The 19,277-nt window shown below is 42.6% G+C and overlaps 2 protein-coding genes across 5 annotated transcripts in view; one reads left to right on the top strand and one right to left on the bottom strand.

Moving 5' to 3' along the window:
• The window catches only part of cabin1 (calcineurin binding protein 1), a 37,539-nt gene extending 26,088 nt beyond the window's left edge, over positions 1-11,451 (bottom strand). For 2 of the 4 annotated variants that reach the window (XM_063489060.1, XM_063489061.1), the window contains exons 1-26: positions 10,855-11,451; positions 10,650-10,742; positions 10,417-10,530; positions 9,011-9,145; positions 8,736-8,916; positions 8,508-8,637; positions 8,254-8,403; positions 7,730-8,037; positions 7,446-7,623; positions 7,225-7,358; positions 6,916-7,133; positions 6,696-6,768; positions 6,238-6,425; positions 6,013-6,150; positions 5,567-5,755; positions 5,246-5,488; positions 4,977-5,130; positions 4,757-4,872; positions 4,464-4,625; positions 3,373-3,579; positions 3,077-3,222; positions 2,617-2,878; positions 2,221-2,391; positions 1,522-1,611; positions 1,230-1,390; positions 922-1,133 (exon numbers count right to left, since the gene is read on the bottom strand). In XM_063489060.1, coding sequence (XP_063345130.1) covers positions 922-1,133; positions 1,230-1,390; positions 1,522-1,611; positions 2,221-2,391; positions 2,617-2,878; positions 3,077-3,222; positions 3,373-3,579; positions 4,464-4,625; positions 4,757-4,872; positions 4,977-5,130; positions 5,246-5,488; positions 5,567-5,755; positions 6,013-6,150; positions 6,238-6,425; positions 6,696-6,768; positions 6,916-7,133; positions 7,225-7,358; positions 7,446-7,623; positions 7,730-8,037; positions 8,254-8,403; positions 8,508-8,637; positions 8,736-8,916; positions 9,011-9,145; positions 10,417-10,530; positions 10,650-10,742; positions 10,855-10,857 — 4,156 coding nt within the window. In that variant the 5' untranslated portion in view covers positions 10,858-11,451. The remainder of the gene's footprint in view (positions 1-921; positions 1,134-1,229; positions 1,391-1,521; positions 1,612-2,220; positions 2,392-2,616; positions 2,879-3,076; positions 3,223-3,372; positions 3,580-4,463; positions 4,626-4,756; positions 4,873-4,976; positions 5,131-5,245; positions 5,489-5,566; positions 5,756-6,012; positions 6,151-6,237; positions 6,426-6,695; positions 6,769-6,915; positions 7,134-7,224; positions 7,359-7,445; positions 7,624-7,729; positions 8,038-8,253; positions 8,404-8,507; positions 8,638-8,735; positions 8,917-9,010; positions 9,146-10,416; positions 10,531-10,649; positions 10,743-10,854) is intronic. The other 2 variants (XM_063489062.1, XM_063489063.1) reach the window with 1 other exon arrangement.
• A 2,393-nt stretch (positions 11,452-13,844) lies between these two features.
• On the top strand, positions 13,845-16,486 carry neflb (neurofilament light chain b). Its single transcript, XM_063489542.1, has 4 exons — positions 13,845-15,006; positions 15,155-15,279; positions 15,399-15,802; positions 15,910-16,486. Exons 1-4 carry the CDS (start codon positions 13,870-13,872, stop codon positions 16,101-16,103), a joined length of 1,860 nt encoding a protein of 619 aa, XP_063345612.1. The 5' UTR covers positions 13,845-13,869; the 3' UTR covers positions 16,104-16,486.
• The last annotated feature ends 2,791 nt before the right edge of the window (positions 16,487-19,277 follow it).

Here is a 19,277-nt window from a genome sequence, read left to right as displayed (position 1 = left end):
AGAGTTGACATGTCGAGCACATCGAGCGTTCTGAACATGTTAAACTAGATTTTTATCTGCATAATAAAATCCAAACACCATCAAGTTTTTCTACCTGCAGACCGAACTAATCTGACCTCTGCTGTCTAAAAATGTGTGTGTATAAATACTGAACTTCCATTTATTTATTTAATACTAAATGCACTGAATTACAGATAAAAAAAAAAAAACCCTCAAATACATCATCCAACTGAATCAATCTAACCTTTCACTTCTGAGCTGTGCAAGGCATGCATAAATATTTATAGGACTTTAAATTCAAGAATCTACCAGGTTATTAAAATAAACTAACTGGTTATGCTTAGCAGCAGACTTTGAACAAGTACCAGTCACAAGTCTTAATAAAAATCAAGATCACTGAGAACTTTCAGCTTTTCCTGGTGTGATAAACAGCAGCTCATGTATGCAACCCCTATATCAGCAACAGAACAAATGCTGGATGTTACAAGCCTGAGGAAGTTGCAACACAACAACAACAACTATTACATATTAGGAGGGGCAAAGTAATGGTTAGAAAAGAACATGGGGCCAGCAATAAAGAGCCACAAGAGAAGGATATGGCACCAATACACCTACACACACAGATATATATATATATATAAATAAATGCAAACCCACAGGCCTTAATGCTTTGTCATACTCAACCTTGAAATCTGTCTCTTTCCACACTGCTGCTGCAAATTAGTCAAATAATCAGTAGCCATATTGCCCATTTCACCACATCCCAATCACCCAGTGCATGGGAATCATTGTAACTGAAACCAAAGCCATTAAGCATGGTGATTAGCAATCGGAACACTCCCCAGTGGGCGTCCTGTCCCAGCGCAGAAAGAGCTCCAAAGAGCCCGACCCCTGAGACAGTGTCTAGGACTGGGACTGTACCATCAGCCTGCCGCTCCTCATGCCGCTGCTGCTGCCACTGTTGCCTTCGGAGTTTTTTGCTTTTGGCGTAATCGTGGTCAAACGGCGTGGCCACATAAGGAGGTGATGTCAGACCTGGGGTGACAACTGATGGAATGGATGAGCTAAGGACATTCCCTATACAGACTGAGGGACAGTTAAAGTCTTCATCCATCATAGAGGGCGGTTTCTCCCTGAAATAAATCAAAAACAAGAATAAGTTATTCTGCATGACTTTTTAAATTTGACTTTTATATCACACTTCTTGTGTTGTATTTTTTATAACTTACTTCTCATGGGCCCTTGGCATGCTTGGCATACTTTTCTCTTCTCCCCTCGCAAATGGTCCTGTAGCTGCTTCAACCAGTAAGTTAAACAAGAGCTCGTGTTCCAGATCTGGCTCATCAGCCTCTAGTAGTTTCAGGATGGTGGCACTCAAACGGAAATGCAGCTAGAAGAAGTTTAATATATGCAGAGAATGTCTTTAAAATGTGAATGTTTCCAGGCAGTAATCTTACATAACACTGCACTGATGTAATACAACTAGAAACTATTGGGAGCCACATGTCACAGATAGCATACCTCCAGGGCTTCCATGGCCAGGTCAGGAGGATTATGGTAATGGATTTTACGGGGGTACCTGGCAGCTTCTTCGTGCAGATAGTTTGCTGCCTATAAACACAGAAAAGGTGAGAGTCACCAACCTGACAATCATCTGACAAATGAAATTAACTCCTAAACGCATAAAAAAATGCCTGCTGAAATCACGGTTCATACAGTTCATGTGCTTCCAACAATCTAATCAGAACAACACAGTTATGACTAACTGTTCTGCCAAAGGGAAGAAAGAGACAAGAAAACGAAAAGAAGGAAACATCTTGCGGGAGTGGAAGGGCAGCGATCTTTGCTTCTGTAGGTGGATTATGAAACAACACCAGAGAGAAGAAAAAAAAGAATACATCGGCAATCAAAGGTTTATTACAATGACTGGAACAGTCCTTATGGTTTTTGTGTTATTACTTAACTAATATCTAATGAAACTGAAAGGAATACATTTAACGTTGTGCTATCCTTAGAAAAGTTCCAGCCAAGCCACACCTCAATACCAATGTTTATTATTAAACATCAATTATTTAAAGAGGTCCTGACACACACCCTACGTAGGATCATTTAAACAATGTGTCTAGATGAATCGTATTGAACGTTAGCGATTTGTATTTTAAATTTTTTTACAAAATGGGAGAACCACTGGTCTAGCTCCTTGTCACCAAACCACTTCACCTTTTTATAAAGCTGCAGATATCCCGACGGAGGCTGTCTACGTTTCTCTGCTATCTTTCCCAGCATGTAGTGAATCAGCCACTCTTCTTCGTCACTGTCACCCTCACAACGGGAGGCGCCCTGAAAACACTGAAAGGCCGTCTCCAACATGGAGTCTCTCCTTTCTTCCATCTGAAACACCACAGACACACAAACATGCACATGTTGGAAACATCATGAACATTGTAGCTCAAGGGGGTAGATTAATTGACTCTATAAAGACTGCCAGTATGGAATGAGCAAGAAGTGACCCAATGCAATCGGTGAGTTAATGTCTAAAAAAAAAAAAAAAAGGTGAACGTTTAAAACAAAAAGGACAGGAAACACAGGCGAGTTATATGTCAGAGCATGCCTCACCTGTTTAACCACCTCAGGGGGAAGCTCACTGCGCCACTGTTTGAGCTGCCGTGAAGCAAACGAATGCAGCGCATATGACATGGTACCATACTCTATCCACAATGACAGATTGGAGCTGTCGATCTCCAGGGCCCTCTTAAAGCAGTTAAGCACTGCTTGGGAGTGCTTCCATATGGGAACGTCGCTTTTAAGCTCATTGGAGTTGAGCTTGTCTTGGATACGGCTGGCCCTCGCTAAAGCCATACCTGCCCAGGAGTCAAACCTAAAGCAAGACGAGGAAAAACACTTCAGTATTCTCACTGCATTTAAAAGTACACTATGTTACATTTTATAAAAACAAACAAATACAAACAATTCCTCTACACATCCAATTTTGTGCTTTTTTCAAACAAAAACTACAGTAAACCTTAACTTTAAAACATTAAGAACAAAAAAGGGATTACTGTGTGCAATGAGCTACCTGTTAGGACAAACACATATGTCATGCATATAGAACTTGATGGCTTTGGATTGCTCCTTGTTCTTAAAATGATAGTCCGCCACAAGGTAGTAGATCTCATTGATGATCGGAGGTGCAGGAGCACTGCCCTCGGGAAGGCATGGAGCCTTAAAGAGAGAAACAAAAAAATCTTAATTAGACGAGACTGTTACTGACATCAAGGCTTTTAAAAAATATATTATAGCAAGGAAGACCCTGTTTATAACGTCCGAGTCACTGGTGCTTCTCACTTCTTCACCATGGCCCCGCAAACTGACCTTTTCTGTCATGTCCTCAATGTAGGCTGCCACTTCATCCATTGTGAGGACGGGAGTGTCACTTGGGGGGGCAATGCTTGCAAACCTCCTCAGCAAATTGGCCAATTCTGCAGACACTGTACTCGTCTTATAGCTGTCAAACTCAGGCAGCGACTTTGGTTTGAAATACTGAAACATGAAGAGGGCATCGCTCCACAGAAGCTCAACCTTAAAGCAGAGTAATACCACGGGAAATTAATACCTGTGTAACATACATGGCTACAGCAATTACTGCTAGAAGGTCCCAATAAGACTATTCTTTCATTAGTTACAGTGTACAGTTAGGACTCCAGCCACTGAAAAGCAATGACATACAACTGTGGGAATGACCCCCACCTGGTGGCTAAACGCAAGTACTACAAAAATACAAGAGATTGGGTACTTTACACATAAACCTCCTGCTGAGTCACTTTAGCTCTTATAATATAACACGAGTTTACCCTTTTCACTCCCTTTGACTCTTTATCTTCAATCAAATGTAACTATTTACAGAGAGCTCTGTCAAGCATCTCCTATAGTGACAAAGCAATAAAGGAGGCACGCTGTTATATACTAAATATTTCATTATCTTGTGAGTTACTCAAAGACGATTTCACTAAATTCTGGTAAAAGTCTAAAAGCCCACAAACCACAATTCTGCTGGTAAGTCGTTAATCTAAATGTGTTTGCATTTTTCCTCACACACTGAATCAGTGCCATTAACGCTTTTTCACCGGCGCAATTTATTTCAGTGACATCAGAAGTGTATTCCTCACCAGCAAAACAACATTAATGGATATAGCAGACTTTTTCTGTGTGTCGTGAGGGCCTGTCTGAGTCATCAGCCCTCAGCTAAACAACTCACTATTTATGCAGGTTTGTCAGTACCACTGGGAAATCACACAAAATAGTCCGACCTTATGTTACCTCTCAGCAATTCTGCCTGTTCTTCAGATATTGACTTTTGGACTATGTCATTAAATTAATTAACTTCTGCTTGGCAGAGCCGCTTGTAGATCAAACACCAAACTATAACACGTTAAATCAAGCAGAGTGTTTTAAGCATCTATAACCTGTGGAGATGAATGATCTTCAAGGTAGCGGGCCTTGCTCTTCTTACTGGGGTAGGCATATAAACAGAAAAAGCACTGTTCCAGGGCCATTTCCAACTCCTCCTTGTAGGGGTGAGAGTCACTGCTAGTAGAGGCTGCAAACTCTTTTTCCAAAACTCGCACCTAGACCAACAAAAACAAATATTTAAAAACATTTTCATATCTTTTTAAAAATTGACATGTAGGCTGTACATTACTTTGTTTTGGGTTTTTTTGGTGTGGATGTAGCATTTGCAGAGAGCAAAGAAACTTACAAAAAATTTGAGAAGGGCTCCGTCTGAGCTGCAGCACAAGGACCGACGGCCAAGATACTCGTGGGCTGTGTTTAGAAGCATCAGGGAGGAGGGCAGCATGGGGGTGTCTGAGTCATCTAAAAATGAAGACTTGACAGTGTCACTCAGTGTAACAACTGACATGGCATATACAGTACACTGAAGGAAAACTAAAAAGCATAAAAGCAAGATGTCAACAAACCTTCATCATCCCCTACAGACATATGCTGTCGAAGCATACAGTCAAAGGCAGCCTCTTCGTGCTTGATAATGCGATACAGGATAATCCAAGGCAGGACTGAGAAGAAAAATGGCTCCTTGGGATCATCAGAAATAGTCATGCTAAGATCAATCAGCTGAAATGCAAACCGACAGCACAATAAATTAGCAATCTAAAAATTAAGTGTATCTGTATCTTACTGTTGCGTGAATTAAAGCATTACTTAAGGCGAACAGAAACTCTCTTTGAACCTGGATTAGGTTGTTTGCCAGTCGAGCCATACTAGAGAAGTGGGGGACATTGCTCAGAAGCTCCGCCTCTTTATTGAAGCAGACCTCGATGCCGTCTAGCAACTTCACAATGGTGCTAACCCACTCCTCCTTGCTAGGTGGAGAGCTGCTTGGAGCACAGTTGAGCTGCTGGAGGGCTTCATTCAAGGCCAGCTCGCTGCACTCCAAACACTGCTGGTAGTCCTGCAGCTTCAATAGTGAGTTCTAGGACACAGGGTTAGAAATAATTACGCATTTCAAATCGTTTAGCGATTCCACTGATATCGCTGTAGTTTGTCTAACCTGCAGTAACGTCAACTGTGCGGGACGCTCAGGTGTTGAGCTCACAAACTCCAGAGGTTTGCTCCTGCTCCCATAATTAAGGGTGGGCTGCAGCAGACGCACCACTGAGTCGAAGTCCGATGACTCAAAGAGGCGCTGGATCTCTTCCAAAGATTGACAGCGCTCCAGACACTTTAGCCTTTTGTCAATCTGTGTGTGGGAATAGAGAAAACCCACCAAAAACACAGTCAAAATATCTACAAAATAAGCACTTCAATATTTTCAAGCTTAAATTGCTATGAAAGAAATTATTGCTTAAAAATTCCCCTCTCTCTTTTACATACGCCATATATACATACATTTATATATTACATAATTAAGTATTTTGATTCTGATAACCCCCATAAGAGAGAAATGGGGAATATATTAATAAAAGAGAAAATATATATTCTGGCCAGCTCACAAACCTCCTCTACAGAGATTGCTGCATCTACACGAAGGTTAGGCAGGTTGATTGTGTACTGTTTCCCATCTGTGCTCTTTGATTTGCTCTGCAAAAGGCCTACACAGACATCATAGCTCTCCAGAGCCAATTCCATGTCCCCCTGTCAAAACAAGAAATGCACTGTTACTGAGTGAAAAAATAACTCAACAATAATCAAGTAAAATATAAATAGACATATAAACTTTACCTGCAGGGCCAGGAATCGTGCCTTTAGCCAGTATACTCGCACCATGACATCCAGCCAGTCATCCTCAAACAGATCTCTTTGAGATGCACCGAGAGCGAGAAGTAATAAATCACCCTGGAAGTGCTGCCCAGGAAATTCTGAGTCAGTGGTATTGTTTCCGGACCCACTGCTACTTCTTCTAGGAGTAACTGGATAAGGAATTAAAATATGAATGCAAGCCAAAAATAAACAATGAATTTCCAATGTAAAACAAATACTATATACTATCATGTTCAACTTCAACAGTGACTCCAACACCTTTTAGATCATTTAGCCAAATTTTAAATGCTAGATAAATGGCAACACATTTCTCAGATTCAGGCTCTTGAATGCTTTGCTCAGTAGTGTTATTTGTCCAAATTGATCTTTTCAAAATCTACTAGGATATGAGAAAAATTATGAAGCTCACTCAGACTTACCAGCCTTCCCTTTGCTGTGTAACCATTGCTCCAACTGCAGTTCCATACAGGCCAAGCTCATTGTCAACATCCCCTGCATACGTTAAAAAAAACAAAAAACAAAACTAGATCCTTAGAGAAAAGCCTTAAAGGGCTTACAGTAAATTAATGTTAAGCCATAAACATCCCAGTAAGATAAAAGACATTCGAGCAACCATAAAATTAACCAACTTTCATTTACCCGGATATGCTGGTTGCTGCAGTCCCGAAGGAGAGGATTAGGAAGACCGTTACTGTGCTTCCTCCAGGTCTGATAGACCTCCAGGACCACAGCAGTCAAGCCCCGGGGCCACTCCTCCATGAACTTCTGACCCACTGCTTTCAGATAGCGCATCATCAGGTCCAGTATACCACCATTGGCCATATTATCAAGCAGGAAGTTGTGGACATCTTGTTGTTCTGGAGGAAGGTGTGGACAGTGTGTTAATATGATGGAAACACCAAAACGAGATATGATATTGTGAATACACATTTAGGATTCACTACATACCAGACTTCATGTATTCAACTGAGTCCACAGGTAAGCAACTCCCATGCAGAGGCTGTATGTCATCCTTGCCATCACACTGTGTCTCGAGATTACTAAGGCTCTCATCGTCATTATCGGGATCAAATTTCTTTAGCCTAAGAGAAACCAGAAAAATACTTTTACATCAACAAAACTATAATTGACCTGTAAGATTTACATAAGGTTCAGTAAAAAGCGGCTACCTAGAAGGTAAGTATTTAAAAAGCAGTTCCTGAAAATCAATCTTCTCCTCCTTCTTGCATTTAGTGTTTCGAACACGTGCAGAGCGCCGCTTTGCCGTTTCCCCGCTATCTTCTACCACGCGTTTCCGTTTCGGCGGTTTCTTCACCTTATCTGTGAGCGACACTTCCATTGCTGTAGCTGTGAAGATTTGAGAACATTTAAATGGTTACAATAACAACAACAACAACAACACTTTTAATTTATACAAATAATCACATTGAGAGGCAAGACAAACAGCACTGACCAACAGGTGGAACAAAGGTGTTGACCTCTACAGTGGACTGACTGGTGGCAATTTGATGTTGAGTGCCAGATTGAGCCATCACTGCTGGCTCAGTGAAGACCACTGGAGGCAGGGATGAACTGGGGCTGCTGCTTAGCACTGTGGTCTGGCCCATACTGACAGGGCTGCTTGGCTGGGGGATGTTCTGGAGGACGTTTGGGTCACGGTACTCTGACAAGTCAATTCTGCGGCCAAGACTTGGGCGTGGTGGCTCACACGTGGTCTGATGTCTGTACATTGCAAGGAGACTTTCACCCAGATGTTTCCATCTGCAATAAATACAGAAGATATGGTTGTGGTGCTTACTTTGATGTCAACCAAGCATAGCAAAAAATTTGGTCCGGTGATTCTGCATTTTCTGCTCATGTAAACCATAGCATTGTAATAATTAACAATAATCTGTCCTCATTAAAACAAATAATCTATGGTTAAATGCTGACTGTGTGATGAAATGACGCAGACAGCAACAACAGCAGAGCACTCACGAGAAGCTGTGGATGGGCTGAATGAGTACAAGGTCAGGTTTTGGTTCAGAAAGAGAGAGAGCCTGCCTGCGCCTCCTTATCTCTAGTGCTTCTTCCATAATGGATTTGCGTTCCTCTTCTTCCACTTCCACATAGTGAATAGAAATATCACTGAGAAAAGTAAAAAAAATAAGACGGAGTCAAGTTTGTCAGTCATGGAAAAGTACGGTGCAACTCGTAAACAGATTAAGAACTTAAAAGAAAGTTGCCTTTACCATTTCATGAACATCTGCATCGTATCCCTCTTCAGACAAGGTTGTTCCTCAAATATTTTTTCCTTCAACACCAGACCTTTGGTGTAACAATGGTCCTTCTCTAGGGCTTTGGAAATGAAGTACAAACAGCCTGGAAATACATAGAGAAATGTTAGTTACTTTTTTTCCCCCCCCCATACATGAGCTCTTAACCTGACCATGAAAAGCTTATGATGACATGTTACATACAGCTGTAGTCACTGAGTGTATAGAGTATAGTTATGAGGTTGTCCAGGCAGGGCCAGTGGTCAGGGTTACAGTGCAATCCTTCCTCGAATGCATGACGAGCCAGAGGAATGCGCACCAGTCGCACAGCCACCTGACCAATTTTGTACCACATGTTCACATCAGTGGAATCCAACATGACAGCCTGAGAACAGAGCAGAGCAGAATATATAGTAAGAACACCTGCCAGCGTTATTCATTCGTTCATTGAACTTATTCAAGTTAAAGTGGCACATTACCTCTAAGTAAAACTCCATAGCGGTCTCCAGGTCATCCCGTAATGCAGCCATACTAGCCAGATTTTTAAAAGTTGAATATTTCAGCATCAATCCGGGGTGCTTGAGGCCCACTCTCTGATCATCAGAGGGCATGGCCTGAAATATTAAGAGGATACATTAGATTCAACACCAAACCCACGGGGTCTTGATAAGATCAAGCAAGGTAAATAATGTCAATATGGCCAATTTTATTTAAGCAGTGAAACTGAATTCTATACAGAAAATGGTTAACATGATATGTTCATAATGACACAAAGTATGAAAATGTATGTCCTGAGAAACACAAATGGAAGAAAATCTGCAACAATGTGTGAAACTTTAAATATCACAGATCACCACTTTAGTCCTCATGATCAAATGAGCCTCCAAGCTGGCTACGTGTGGTGTTTCAGTTTGAATTTTAAATGCACTGCACTGGTCTCATTGCAATTCACAAACATGGGATGCAGGATGAGCTCATCGGGTAGGGTGGTTAGGATGAGTTTCAGAGCTTGAGCCCTTTCGTTCAGCTCCTGGAATTTTGGCACTTTCCTGTCAATTATCAACTCCTCCAAATCATCTGCAGCCATGCAAAGTAGAGCCTCTTAATAGTTAATTTTTAAGTTTTTCTTTTCCAACATTTTGATAACAGCATCCTGGGTAGGTTCAGGGTCTCCTTCTCTGCCTTTATAAAAGCTGTTGTCAAGGTCTGCGCAGCTGATAAATTGATTTTCTCCAGCTCTTTAAAGAGAAACATCACAGCGTAGAGAGCCATCGGAGCAAGTGAGGCAGCGTCTGCTTCATTCTTTATGTCTCCCATGGTCATCCTTGACCAAGCGATGGACCTCTGTGCGTGCACACATCCACTGATGCCGGTTTCACCACATTCAATCAGTCATGGAGACTGACAGAATGGGAGCAGACAAGGATCTCGGGTGAGATGGCTGTCAGTGATGAGAATACCGGCGCACTGTTGACTGGATGGTGGATTTATAGAAAACAATAAATTACCTCTATAGGTAATGCGCTAATTTTAGAACAGCTTTAATTTAAGGAGCGCCACAGTTGTTAGCACTGTTGCCTCACAGCTACAACGTCCTAATTACGAATCCACCATCTGATTGGGGCAAAGCCGTGTTGCGTTTGCTTGTTCTCCCAGTGTTTTCGTGGGTTCTCTCCGGGTACTCCGGCTTCCTGCCAGAGTCCGTCTCAATGTGTTAGCCCTGCGATAGACTGCTGACCTGTTCAGGGTTTACCCTGACTCTCGCCCCGGGATAGCTGGGATAGCCCACCCACCCCCACAACCCTGAAAAGTGTAAGAGAATGGATGGATGGATGGATGGGATGTTCTGTGCAACCATATTATTAGTTTGTGTTGGTGTGTTTACCTCTTTGAGCAGTGGAGTTTTGAGAAGCTCATGGTAGGCCTTGGCGGACTCCTCAAATTTATCATGTTTCTGCAGATCCAAAGCTTTGTGATATAAAGCGAATGCCTCTGCTTCCTATTGACAGAAACAAACGGGGGAATACAACTGACTTAATGGGATGTACAGAGATGAATGACTGCATCAGCAGAAAGAACTAATATTGCTTATTCATCAGCATATAGTATGTAGCCTACTTGAGCCTCTTTTGTCTGACTCTTGCTGTTTCTCAGGGGGTCTTGAGACTCGTCTGCAGCTGTCGAAGCAGCATTTAGTGCTGCTATGCGAATCTGTGTAAAAGGGCAGAGAGAAAACGCTTTACCATGCAGTAATCTGTCTTAGGCAAGGGAGTGTGCGCAGTTACAATGAGGGTGTAGCTGACGCTGTGATTCAAGGTCTTACCATTTTAATATTTGAAAAGCAGCTCTTCTGCCTTCACGGTTCGCAGATTTCGTTGAATGCAAGAAAAACAAAAAATAAACTGCACAGCCATTTAGTATGTCCTCTGTGTCTTTTCCATTTACTGTTATCTATTCATTTGAGTGTATGTGAGAGCTTTGGGCGTACACAACCTACAACACAGAAAAGCAATGCGAGCCGGCGTTTCTATCACGCCACGTAATTGCTCTTTAAAGAGGAGATTACGACCACTTGGGACCGACTAGCTCACATTACCGACACGCCACTCAAAACCAAATCTGGTTAACTTAGATCTCTGTAAACGATATTTTGCTCCTAGCAAATAATATACAGAACTCTGGCGAGTAGATGCTAAACGTAGCTCACAGTTTCTCCAGCTAGCCGAAATTAGCAGGGACGTTTGTGAGCTAACTGTAGCTTGTGGTCCGCCGGGCGACCGTCACTTCCAGAGCTCAGCGACTTACCATTCATTCTCAATTAAACTGCACCTGCAAAGTTTCAGGTACTCGAGCAACATAACAAACCCTGAAAACTCAGCGGCTACGAAGCACGAAGCAATTTAGAAACTTAACCTATTCATCATCCTTTGTTGTTATCAAACATGGATGAGACCCTGAGAATGTTTGCGTCACTGGATGACATTTGCCACCCGCCAATCAGTAACGTGGTCACTGATTGGTCAATACCCAGTGGGCGTACTCTTATGACCAACGATACTGTATGATATTGGGCGACACCGTCTGGGTTCGCTTTATTACTAAACCGGCGTACGCCTGCCGGAGGGGCAGCGCGACACGGCATTTGAAGTGTCGGATATTCTGAGGCCAATACAAGGAGAAGAGCACGCCGACTAAAAGAGCATTTATTACAAAGCTACACGCTACCCAAGGAATACACTAAGGTAGCCCAATTGTTGGAATTAAAATGAATATTGTATATTATCCTAATCCGTGCAACAGAAACCCAGCCTGCCAAATGCGTACTCTTGCATAGTGTTATTTTAAACTACATCGGTGACCAATCAGGAACCTCTATATATAAAATTGCAAATTAAAGGTTGGGGGAAAATTAGGTCGGTCAGAGGGATGTACACTTGTTATTGGTTATATCTTTATTTTCCAAATGAGGATGCTCCGCGAAATAACATTATATCTTTATAATAGTGTCGTGCGTATATTTTAGTGGTTAATTAAAATGGGAAGAAATTATCCTGCTGCTGGTAATTTCATACTAATTGAATAGACCGGTTTTCTCAGCAAGCCCCTCTGCGGTCTCAAAGCCTCAATGGGGCAGCAGGCCATTTAAACAGCACGATGTGCATGAGTGGCTCGTTACAATACCTATGCCAGCTTCCTAAAAACGAATATGAACTTTTAATATGCAGAGATATGGTTATCCCCTCATGACCAAAGTTAAAATAACTTCATCAGAAGCTAGGCTAACAGTAGTATGTCAAGTTTGCGCAGAGGTCCATTAGTGTGTACTAGTGTCATGGTCCACAGTTAGATAGGTAAGCAAGTGCACAGATTTGGTAAAGATAACACCGAGGGATTTGGGAACAGCCTATTGAAACAAATACTTTGAGCAGAAAAATCAGTAGCCTTATACATGTTTGCTTGTATGTTTACTTGTTCTCATCAAAGTCCAAGCTATTAAATCGTCAAACAACTGTGTACAATCAGACACTACAAAAAAAATGTCCAAACAAAATGTTGTGTTTCTCCTGAAACATTACTGACTTATCAATTATGCATTAATAATGGCAACATTTATTAATTAAATTTTTTTCTTGATTTGCGACACTCCAAAACTGTATGTAAACTGCAAAACCAACAGAAATACACGCAAAGTTTGTAGTAAAATACATAGCCATCTCATATTTTTTTTTCCAAGTACGTCTTTAGACCGGTTCTGTAGTTCGGCCTGTGCACTATAAAGCTGACTGCCCATGGATGGACGTGCATATGTTCTTGAGAATCCAATTCCCCATATTTACAAGATAAAAATGCAACCGTTTCCTGGAAAGCGTGGGTGCTGCAGCATAAGCAGCAGGTATGCATAAAATCTAAAATGTTGAAACTGAGACAGGTTGTTTTATGAAAAATATAGCTTCATTTTGAATGTAACACCAACCACATACAGCCCATGAGTATTATCTTGCACATTATTGAATAAATTTATCATATATTTATTTATTCACCAAATATACAGTTCATATTGGCTAAATCAGGAGATAACAAGGTGTAAACGTGAACATTTGTTATAAATTAGTGCGCCCTGTCTTAAATATTTATAGCTCCGTTTCCATCATGGAAACTTTCCTCACGTACTAAGAACCATTCGAGTGACTCGTGTTTTTTTTCCACGGCGTGGATCAGGGTCTAAATTAAGTTCTGGAAAATTGATCAACATTGTGACATGCGTGGGAAACAGTCAACCACTAGAGGGCAAACTTTTATCTATAATCATGATAAGATCCAGTTTGGGGGTTTTTTTCACTCGTTTTTCAGCACCCCAAGATGCTGAGCTGATTACCTTAGCAATGGTTTGCTGTGATAGTTGGATCATAATAGAAATTTCACTGAAACCTTTTCAGACACTGCTGACAAATTGTATAAAATTATGCAAAGCAGTGGCTAAAAGATGGTTTTCCCTTTCTTCTGTAGTTTGCACAGATATGTGATAGAAAGATGAGGTCTTTGTCAGGGCTTCTGATGACGAACTGCAAGAAAACTGCAGCTTCTAGGTGTAACAGTATATCATCTTTGTCCTCACTGACCCTGTCTGTTGCAGTCCCTTGTTGCTCTGTCGTTGCTTCTCCCCCGCCTCCTCCATCCCTACACTCATCCTCACCCACCCCATCTCTTCCTTGGCTGAGACCGGCTGGCTGGCACTATTATCAATTCTTTCTGTCAGCATGCCTGCAACAAAAAAAAAGAAAAGAAAAAAAAAAAAGCTTACGTCATAGTCATTACTGGCCCTATAAAAGTCAGAGTGATGCAGATTCACTGTGCAGTCGGCCCGGCAACATTCACAGACACAGAGCAGCCCGTCTCACTAGTCATGGCTTCCGCAGGCTTTGACCCTTACTTTTCTTCTGCTTACAAGAAGAGGGGAGTTGTGCGCAGCGGAGGATATGGGGCTGGTGGAGGGGGAGCAGCTAGGTCTGCCTACTCCACCCACTCTGCCCCAGTAACTTCCTATGCATCTTCACGCAGAAGTTATCCTGCATACGCCCGAGCTACTTCCGGCTACTCCACCATTCTTTCTGCTCCTGTGCTTGCACCTGCTCCTGAGCTACGCCTTGACCAAGCAGCCCAAGTCAGCTCTGAGTTCAAAGCAGTAAGGACCCAGGAGAAGGCTCAGCTGCAAGACCTGAATGACCGCTTTGCAAGCTTCATTGAGAGGGTCCATGAACTTGAGCAGCAGAACAAGTTGCTGGAGACTGAACTCCTGCTGCTTAGGCAAAGGCAGACAGAGCCATCCAACATTCGGGCCCTGTATGAGCATGAGATCCGCCAGCTCCGTGTAGCTGTGGAAGAGGCCCGCCATGAGAAGCAAGCAGCCCAGGACCACAGGGATCAGATGGAGGATGTGCTGAGGAACCTGCAGAAACGGTATGAGGAGGAAGTGCTTGGCAGAGAGGAGGCCGAGGGCAGGCTCATGGATGCCAGGAAGGGAGCAGATGAAGTCACACTGGGCCAGGCCGAGCTTGAGAAACGAGTCGAGACCCTGCTGGAGGAGCTGGCCTTCCTGAAGCGTCTCTGTGAGAGTGAGATTGCGGAGCTGCAGGCCCAAATCCAGTACAGCGCAGAGGTGTCAGTGGAGATGGAGGTTGCCAAACCGGACCTGTCTGCTGCCCTCCGTGACATCCGAGTGCAGTACGAGAAGCTGGCACAGCGCAATCTGCAGTCAGCCGAAGAATGGTTCTGCAACAAGATGAATGTCATGACAGTGGGCACCACTCGCACCACGGAGACTGCACGCAGTGCCAAAGATGAAGCTGGAGAGTACCGCCGGTTGCTTAAAGCCAAAATGCTGGAGATTGATGCCAGCCGCGAGATGAACCAAGCTCTAGAAAACCAACTACAGGAAGTGGAGGAGAAACAGAGTGGTGAGATTGCTGCACTGCAGGTGAGGCACAGAAACAAAGGAAGTGCAGTGACCTCTGTCTCTTTCCTGTGATAAAAAAAAAGAAGAAGTCTTTGTTATTTTCTGTTACTCAGAGGAGTCACAGAGCAGATATTTAACTTATGTACATATAACATTTCTCTTTGTACAGGATACAATATGTGAACTGGAAGAAGAGCTGAGGGCAAACAAAAATGACATGGCTCGCTACTTGAAAGATTACCAGGACCTTCTGAATGTGAAGATGGCACTGGATATCGAAATTGCTGCATACAGGTAAGTGTCTTATACATAGTGTCCCACTGTCTTATATACTGGATGGTAATTGTGGAATACACAATAAAATGGGTAATTAGGCATCTCATCTTCTTGTAATGTGTGCTTTATCCTATCAGGAAGCTTCTTGAGGGAGAAGAGAATCGTTTGAATGTGGCAGGACCGATTTCTGTCACTGGGTACTCCCAAGCCATGTTTTCTGCTCCGTCCTATGGAAGAACGCAGATCTCCATGCATTCTCAGCTGAGCTCTGCAGCTCCATACCTGCTGAGCTCCCGCCTGTATACTACATCGCTGCCCACAGAGGAGACAATATCTGCAAGCCAAGCACAGCAGGCAGAGGCTAGCCCTCCCGAAGAGGAGGAAGAAGAGCAGGTGGAAGAGGAAGAGAAAGCTGAAGAAGAAGAAAAGGAGGAAGAAGAGGCAGAGCAGGAGGAAGGGGGGGAAGAAGAGGAGGAGGAGACAGCAGAGAAGGAAGGAGAAGAAGAAGAGGGAGAGAAGGAGGAAGAGGCAGATGCAGAAGGTTAGTGTGGTAAATTTCCATGTATGCCCCTGTGCGTGTCCCTGTGTGTATGTAGTGGGAAACTAATGTGACCTTTTATCTTTCTTCACCTCATTTTCATCGCGAAGAGGCTGAGGCAGAGGATGGAGAAAAAGAAGACGAGGGGGAAGGAGGAGAGGACGGCCAGCCTCAAGACGAGGAAGATGCCGAACAGAAAGAAACAGAGGGCGATGAAGAGGGTGAGAAGGAGGAAGAAACTGTAAAAGAAGAGGAGGCAGAGGCTGAGGAGAAAAATAGGAAAACAACAGATAAAAAAGTCTAACTTTACTCATTTTAAAAACAAAGTGCTAGCCTGTAGCTTAAAGGATGTTCCAAATCCTCTGGTGCTCCTATTTGCTCTGATGTCTCATTCAAACCAAATAAAAATATCTTAAAAAAGTGCTGGTGACCTTCACCTCTGTGTGGTCGACACGAGTGAAAGCTTGTACCTGAAAGCATGTATGCACAGGTACACTCTGCAAAAGATAAAAAAAAAACATTTACAAAGAGAGGATGTGTCAGGATTAGGAATTCTGCTTGGTGGAGAAATGTTTGCTGGTGCTTTACCGTAACCAAAATATGCTTATGTAACTGCCTTGTATGTGCAATAGCCTTCAAGTCCATCATGTGCTGCATTGAACTCCAATAAAGCCTTGAAGCCTTCTTAACCAGAAGCTATCTCCTGCATTTTCATTTTTCCATACAAAAACAAGCATTTGCAATGGTGTGTTAAATCGAGTCACATTTAGCATAAATAAAATGCATAAAAAGAAAATCATATTCAGCGTCCAAGTCCTGCGACTCACTTGCACATGTCAGGATGGAAATTTTTCCTTCCTAATTAGCCCCTGAGCTTCTTTTTCTTTCATTCAGTCTTAAAGCAAAATGCTACTGTTGCACTAGAATGTTAATGGAGGTTAATGGAAAAGTACAGAAATGGCAGCCAGAGGGCCTTGCTTCTGTTCACCACGATAAATCAGCTCACAACTGACTGAGAGGAGGAGGGCTGCAGCAAACCAGCACGGTCAGCAAGTCTGGATCATCTTAGGTCTTATTCAGCAAAAAAAAGCAAAAAACACACCAGTCCACAATTAAAATGCATGAAAAACAACACACGACACAATAAATTTTCAGTGTATCGGGCAAGCATTAATCTTTCAGCTTTTCAACATGACAAAGCCAATAAAGTCTCCTTAGATTTCCAGTAACTTGTGAAACCAAAGGCTAGTGTTAACGAATTGTGTTAAGCTGGCGTTTTAGGCTTTTTAAGTCAGCAGGTCGTCTGCTGTCCCATCTCTGTGTGATCAGTGAGCTGACACCGGTGTTTTTTCCTGCTGCCTCACCCTCATCCACATCACTGTCCATAAATCAGGGCGCCCTGAAACCTTTATGACTCAGCTAGTCTGCTGCACCAAAGAATCTGGCAAAGTGTCAGCTCATGCAGAACAGCGAGGAGCGGAGGAAAAAGAGAGAGCAATTTCATTATTTCATTAGGGAGAAAGACAGACAGATTGAGGGTGGACTCGGGGGGTGGGGGCATTGGAATAGCTTGCTGCACTAAAACCTTGACAGAGGACAGACTGTCTTTATCCAGCAAATAGGTGGAGGATTTCAGGGCTTCCTTTAGGCATTTGCAGAGATGCAGCTCTTATCACTTAAGTAAACCCCAAACACACACACACACACACAGAGATGAGCATACACACAGATGCATACACCCTCTCTTTCTTCCTTCTTCTTCGTGTCTAAATGGGACACACAAGTGGTTAGAAGTGCTGCATCATATAATTTTAAGCACATAATGGCCCTTTTAATTCATTCAGCAGATTTCCTACTCAGTGTCGCATGTATAAAGGCAATGCCCTAAACACTGTGCAGTATCTTTTGCCACTCTCTCGCCATCCCCCATGTCCTCACTTTACCTCACTCGGAGCTACACACACCCCCATCCTCCTCGTTATGTTGCTCTTGGTTGCCACAGTAGAGTCGGTCCAGAGGAGCACTCCATTTAATTATTAGAAATTCCACTTTAGAGTGAATTTGGCTTTGTGTTACACACACCTTTCACCACTCAGACAGAGCAATACAGCAAATGTTTTTTTACCGGATTAAAAGACCACTAATTACATACCACTGGGTGGATTATAACACACAAACCACGCTGCAGATAGAATGCCGAAAAGGGTATAAGGCTCCTCGGAACAGAAATAGTAAACCACCAGTAGGATGTATAGCTATTCTCCCACTTGCTTTCCATACAGCTAGGGAGCCTCGCAAGGTTTTGTGCATGTGTGTGCCTACAGCTTGTGTGAAGCAGCTCAGGGCACAGTGGGGCACAGATCCCCTGTAAATGCAGCATATCAAAGCAAGGCTGTATTATTTTTATCACATTTCATCTCTCAGATACTGACTTTCAGCTCATGTTTCATCTGTCACATTTGGGCTGTGAACGGACTGGTGTATAAATCTTATGACTCTCTTCCTCTTCTGGGCATAACACTATGTTAGAGGCAGGGAGGCCTATCACTGGGGCCCACCGGAGACCTCCAAGAGTTACATCCCTTTGATGAAAAAAAGAGAGAGAGAGAGAGAGAGAAAACAAAGAGCTGGAGGTGCAGCAGGAGATATTGACAAAAACCAAGCTTCCTGTAAAACAAGCTAGGTAAAAAAAAGTGTCAGGATTGTACAGTAAGTGTAAACTCTTGTTTTATGATGTAGATGAAATTAACTGATTCAACTTTGTGTCAGATTTAGAAAGAAATTACTAGCCAATAGATATACATCCACTCCCGTGTAAACACCCTGGCTCATTTGACATAGTCAACATTAAAAATTGAATATAGACCTTCTGTTATGATCACTATCATTATAATTTCCAAAGGGTAAAAATCTCAGGAGTAATAGTGGTTTGTAGATTGATACAAATATCATGAAAGTATCGATAGTTTCAATATCAATGCCGATATTGGTATCGGCTCGATACTAGGGTGACTGATACGACCAAAATTTGCAGTCTGGCACAGCACTAATCTACAAAGCAGAATCCCAGCATTACTAATCTTTTGTGGTCTTTTATGGAATATTAATTAAGTTGTTTTTTTAAAACAAAAAGTTGCACTTTGATACACTCTGGTGTACATGCATAAGAAAACATGAGCATGAACTCTTTTTTTAAAAAACACTGCAGGAATGAATGCTTTCCATGTCTTTGGAAAGATGGTGTTTTCACCTTGAAAGCAGCACTTGTCGTCCAGATTATGGGTTTTAAATTGTGGGTGGGCGGGCATGTGCTCCCAGGCTCCAGTCCAGACAGTGATTGTGGTGGCACTGCAGTCTGTCTTTTTCTTTTTTTTTTGATGGATGTTAAACACGGAAATCTGGATAAGAGTTGCAGCTCCCTCTGCTGATCTGAGAGAATCGTCTAATTAAAAAGCCTGTGTCAAAAGAGCCCTCACGC

This window comes from Pelmatolapia mariae, linkage group LG12, assembly GCF_036321145.2.
Source record: "Pelmatolapia mariae isolate MD_Pm_ZW linkage group LG12, Pm_UMD_F_2, whole genome shotgun sequence".
Classification (NCBI taxonomy): Eukaryota; Metazoa; Chordata; class Actinopteri; order Cichliformes; family Cichlidae; genus Pelmatolapia; species Pelmatolapia mariae.
The sequence above is the reverse complement of the archived record's forward strand: the minus strand, read 5'-3'. Positions and strand labels throughout refer to the sequence as shown.

Excerpts from the sequence above, each read along its gene's own strand:
- neflb (XM_063489542.1), top strand. The coding sequence starts at position 13,870 with ATGCAGATTCACTGTGCAGTCGGCCCGGCAACATTCACAGACACAGAG. Across the intron at positions 15,007-15,154 it reads GTGAGATTGCTGCACTGCAG|GATACAATATGTGAACTGGA; the intron begins GTGAGGCACAGA and ends CTCTTTGTACAG. Across the intron at positions 15,280-15,398 it reads ATCGAAATTGCTGCATACAG|GAAGCTTCTTGAGGGAGAAG; the intron begins GTAAGTGTCTTA and ends TTATCCTATCAG.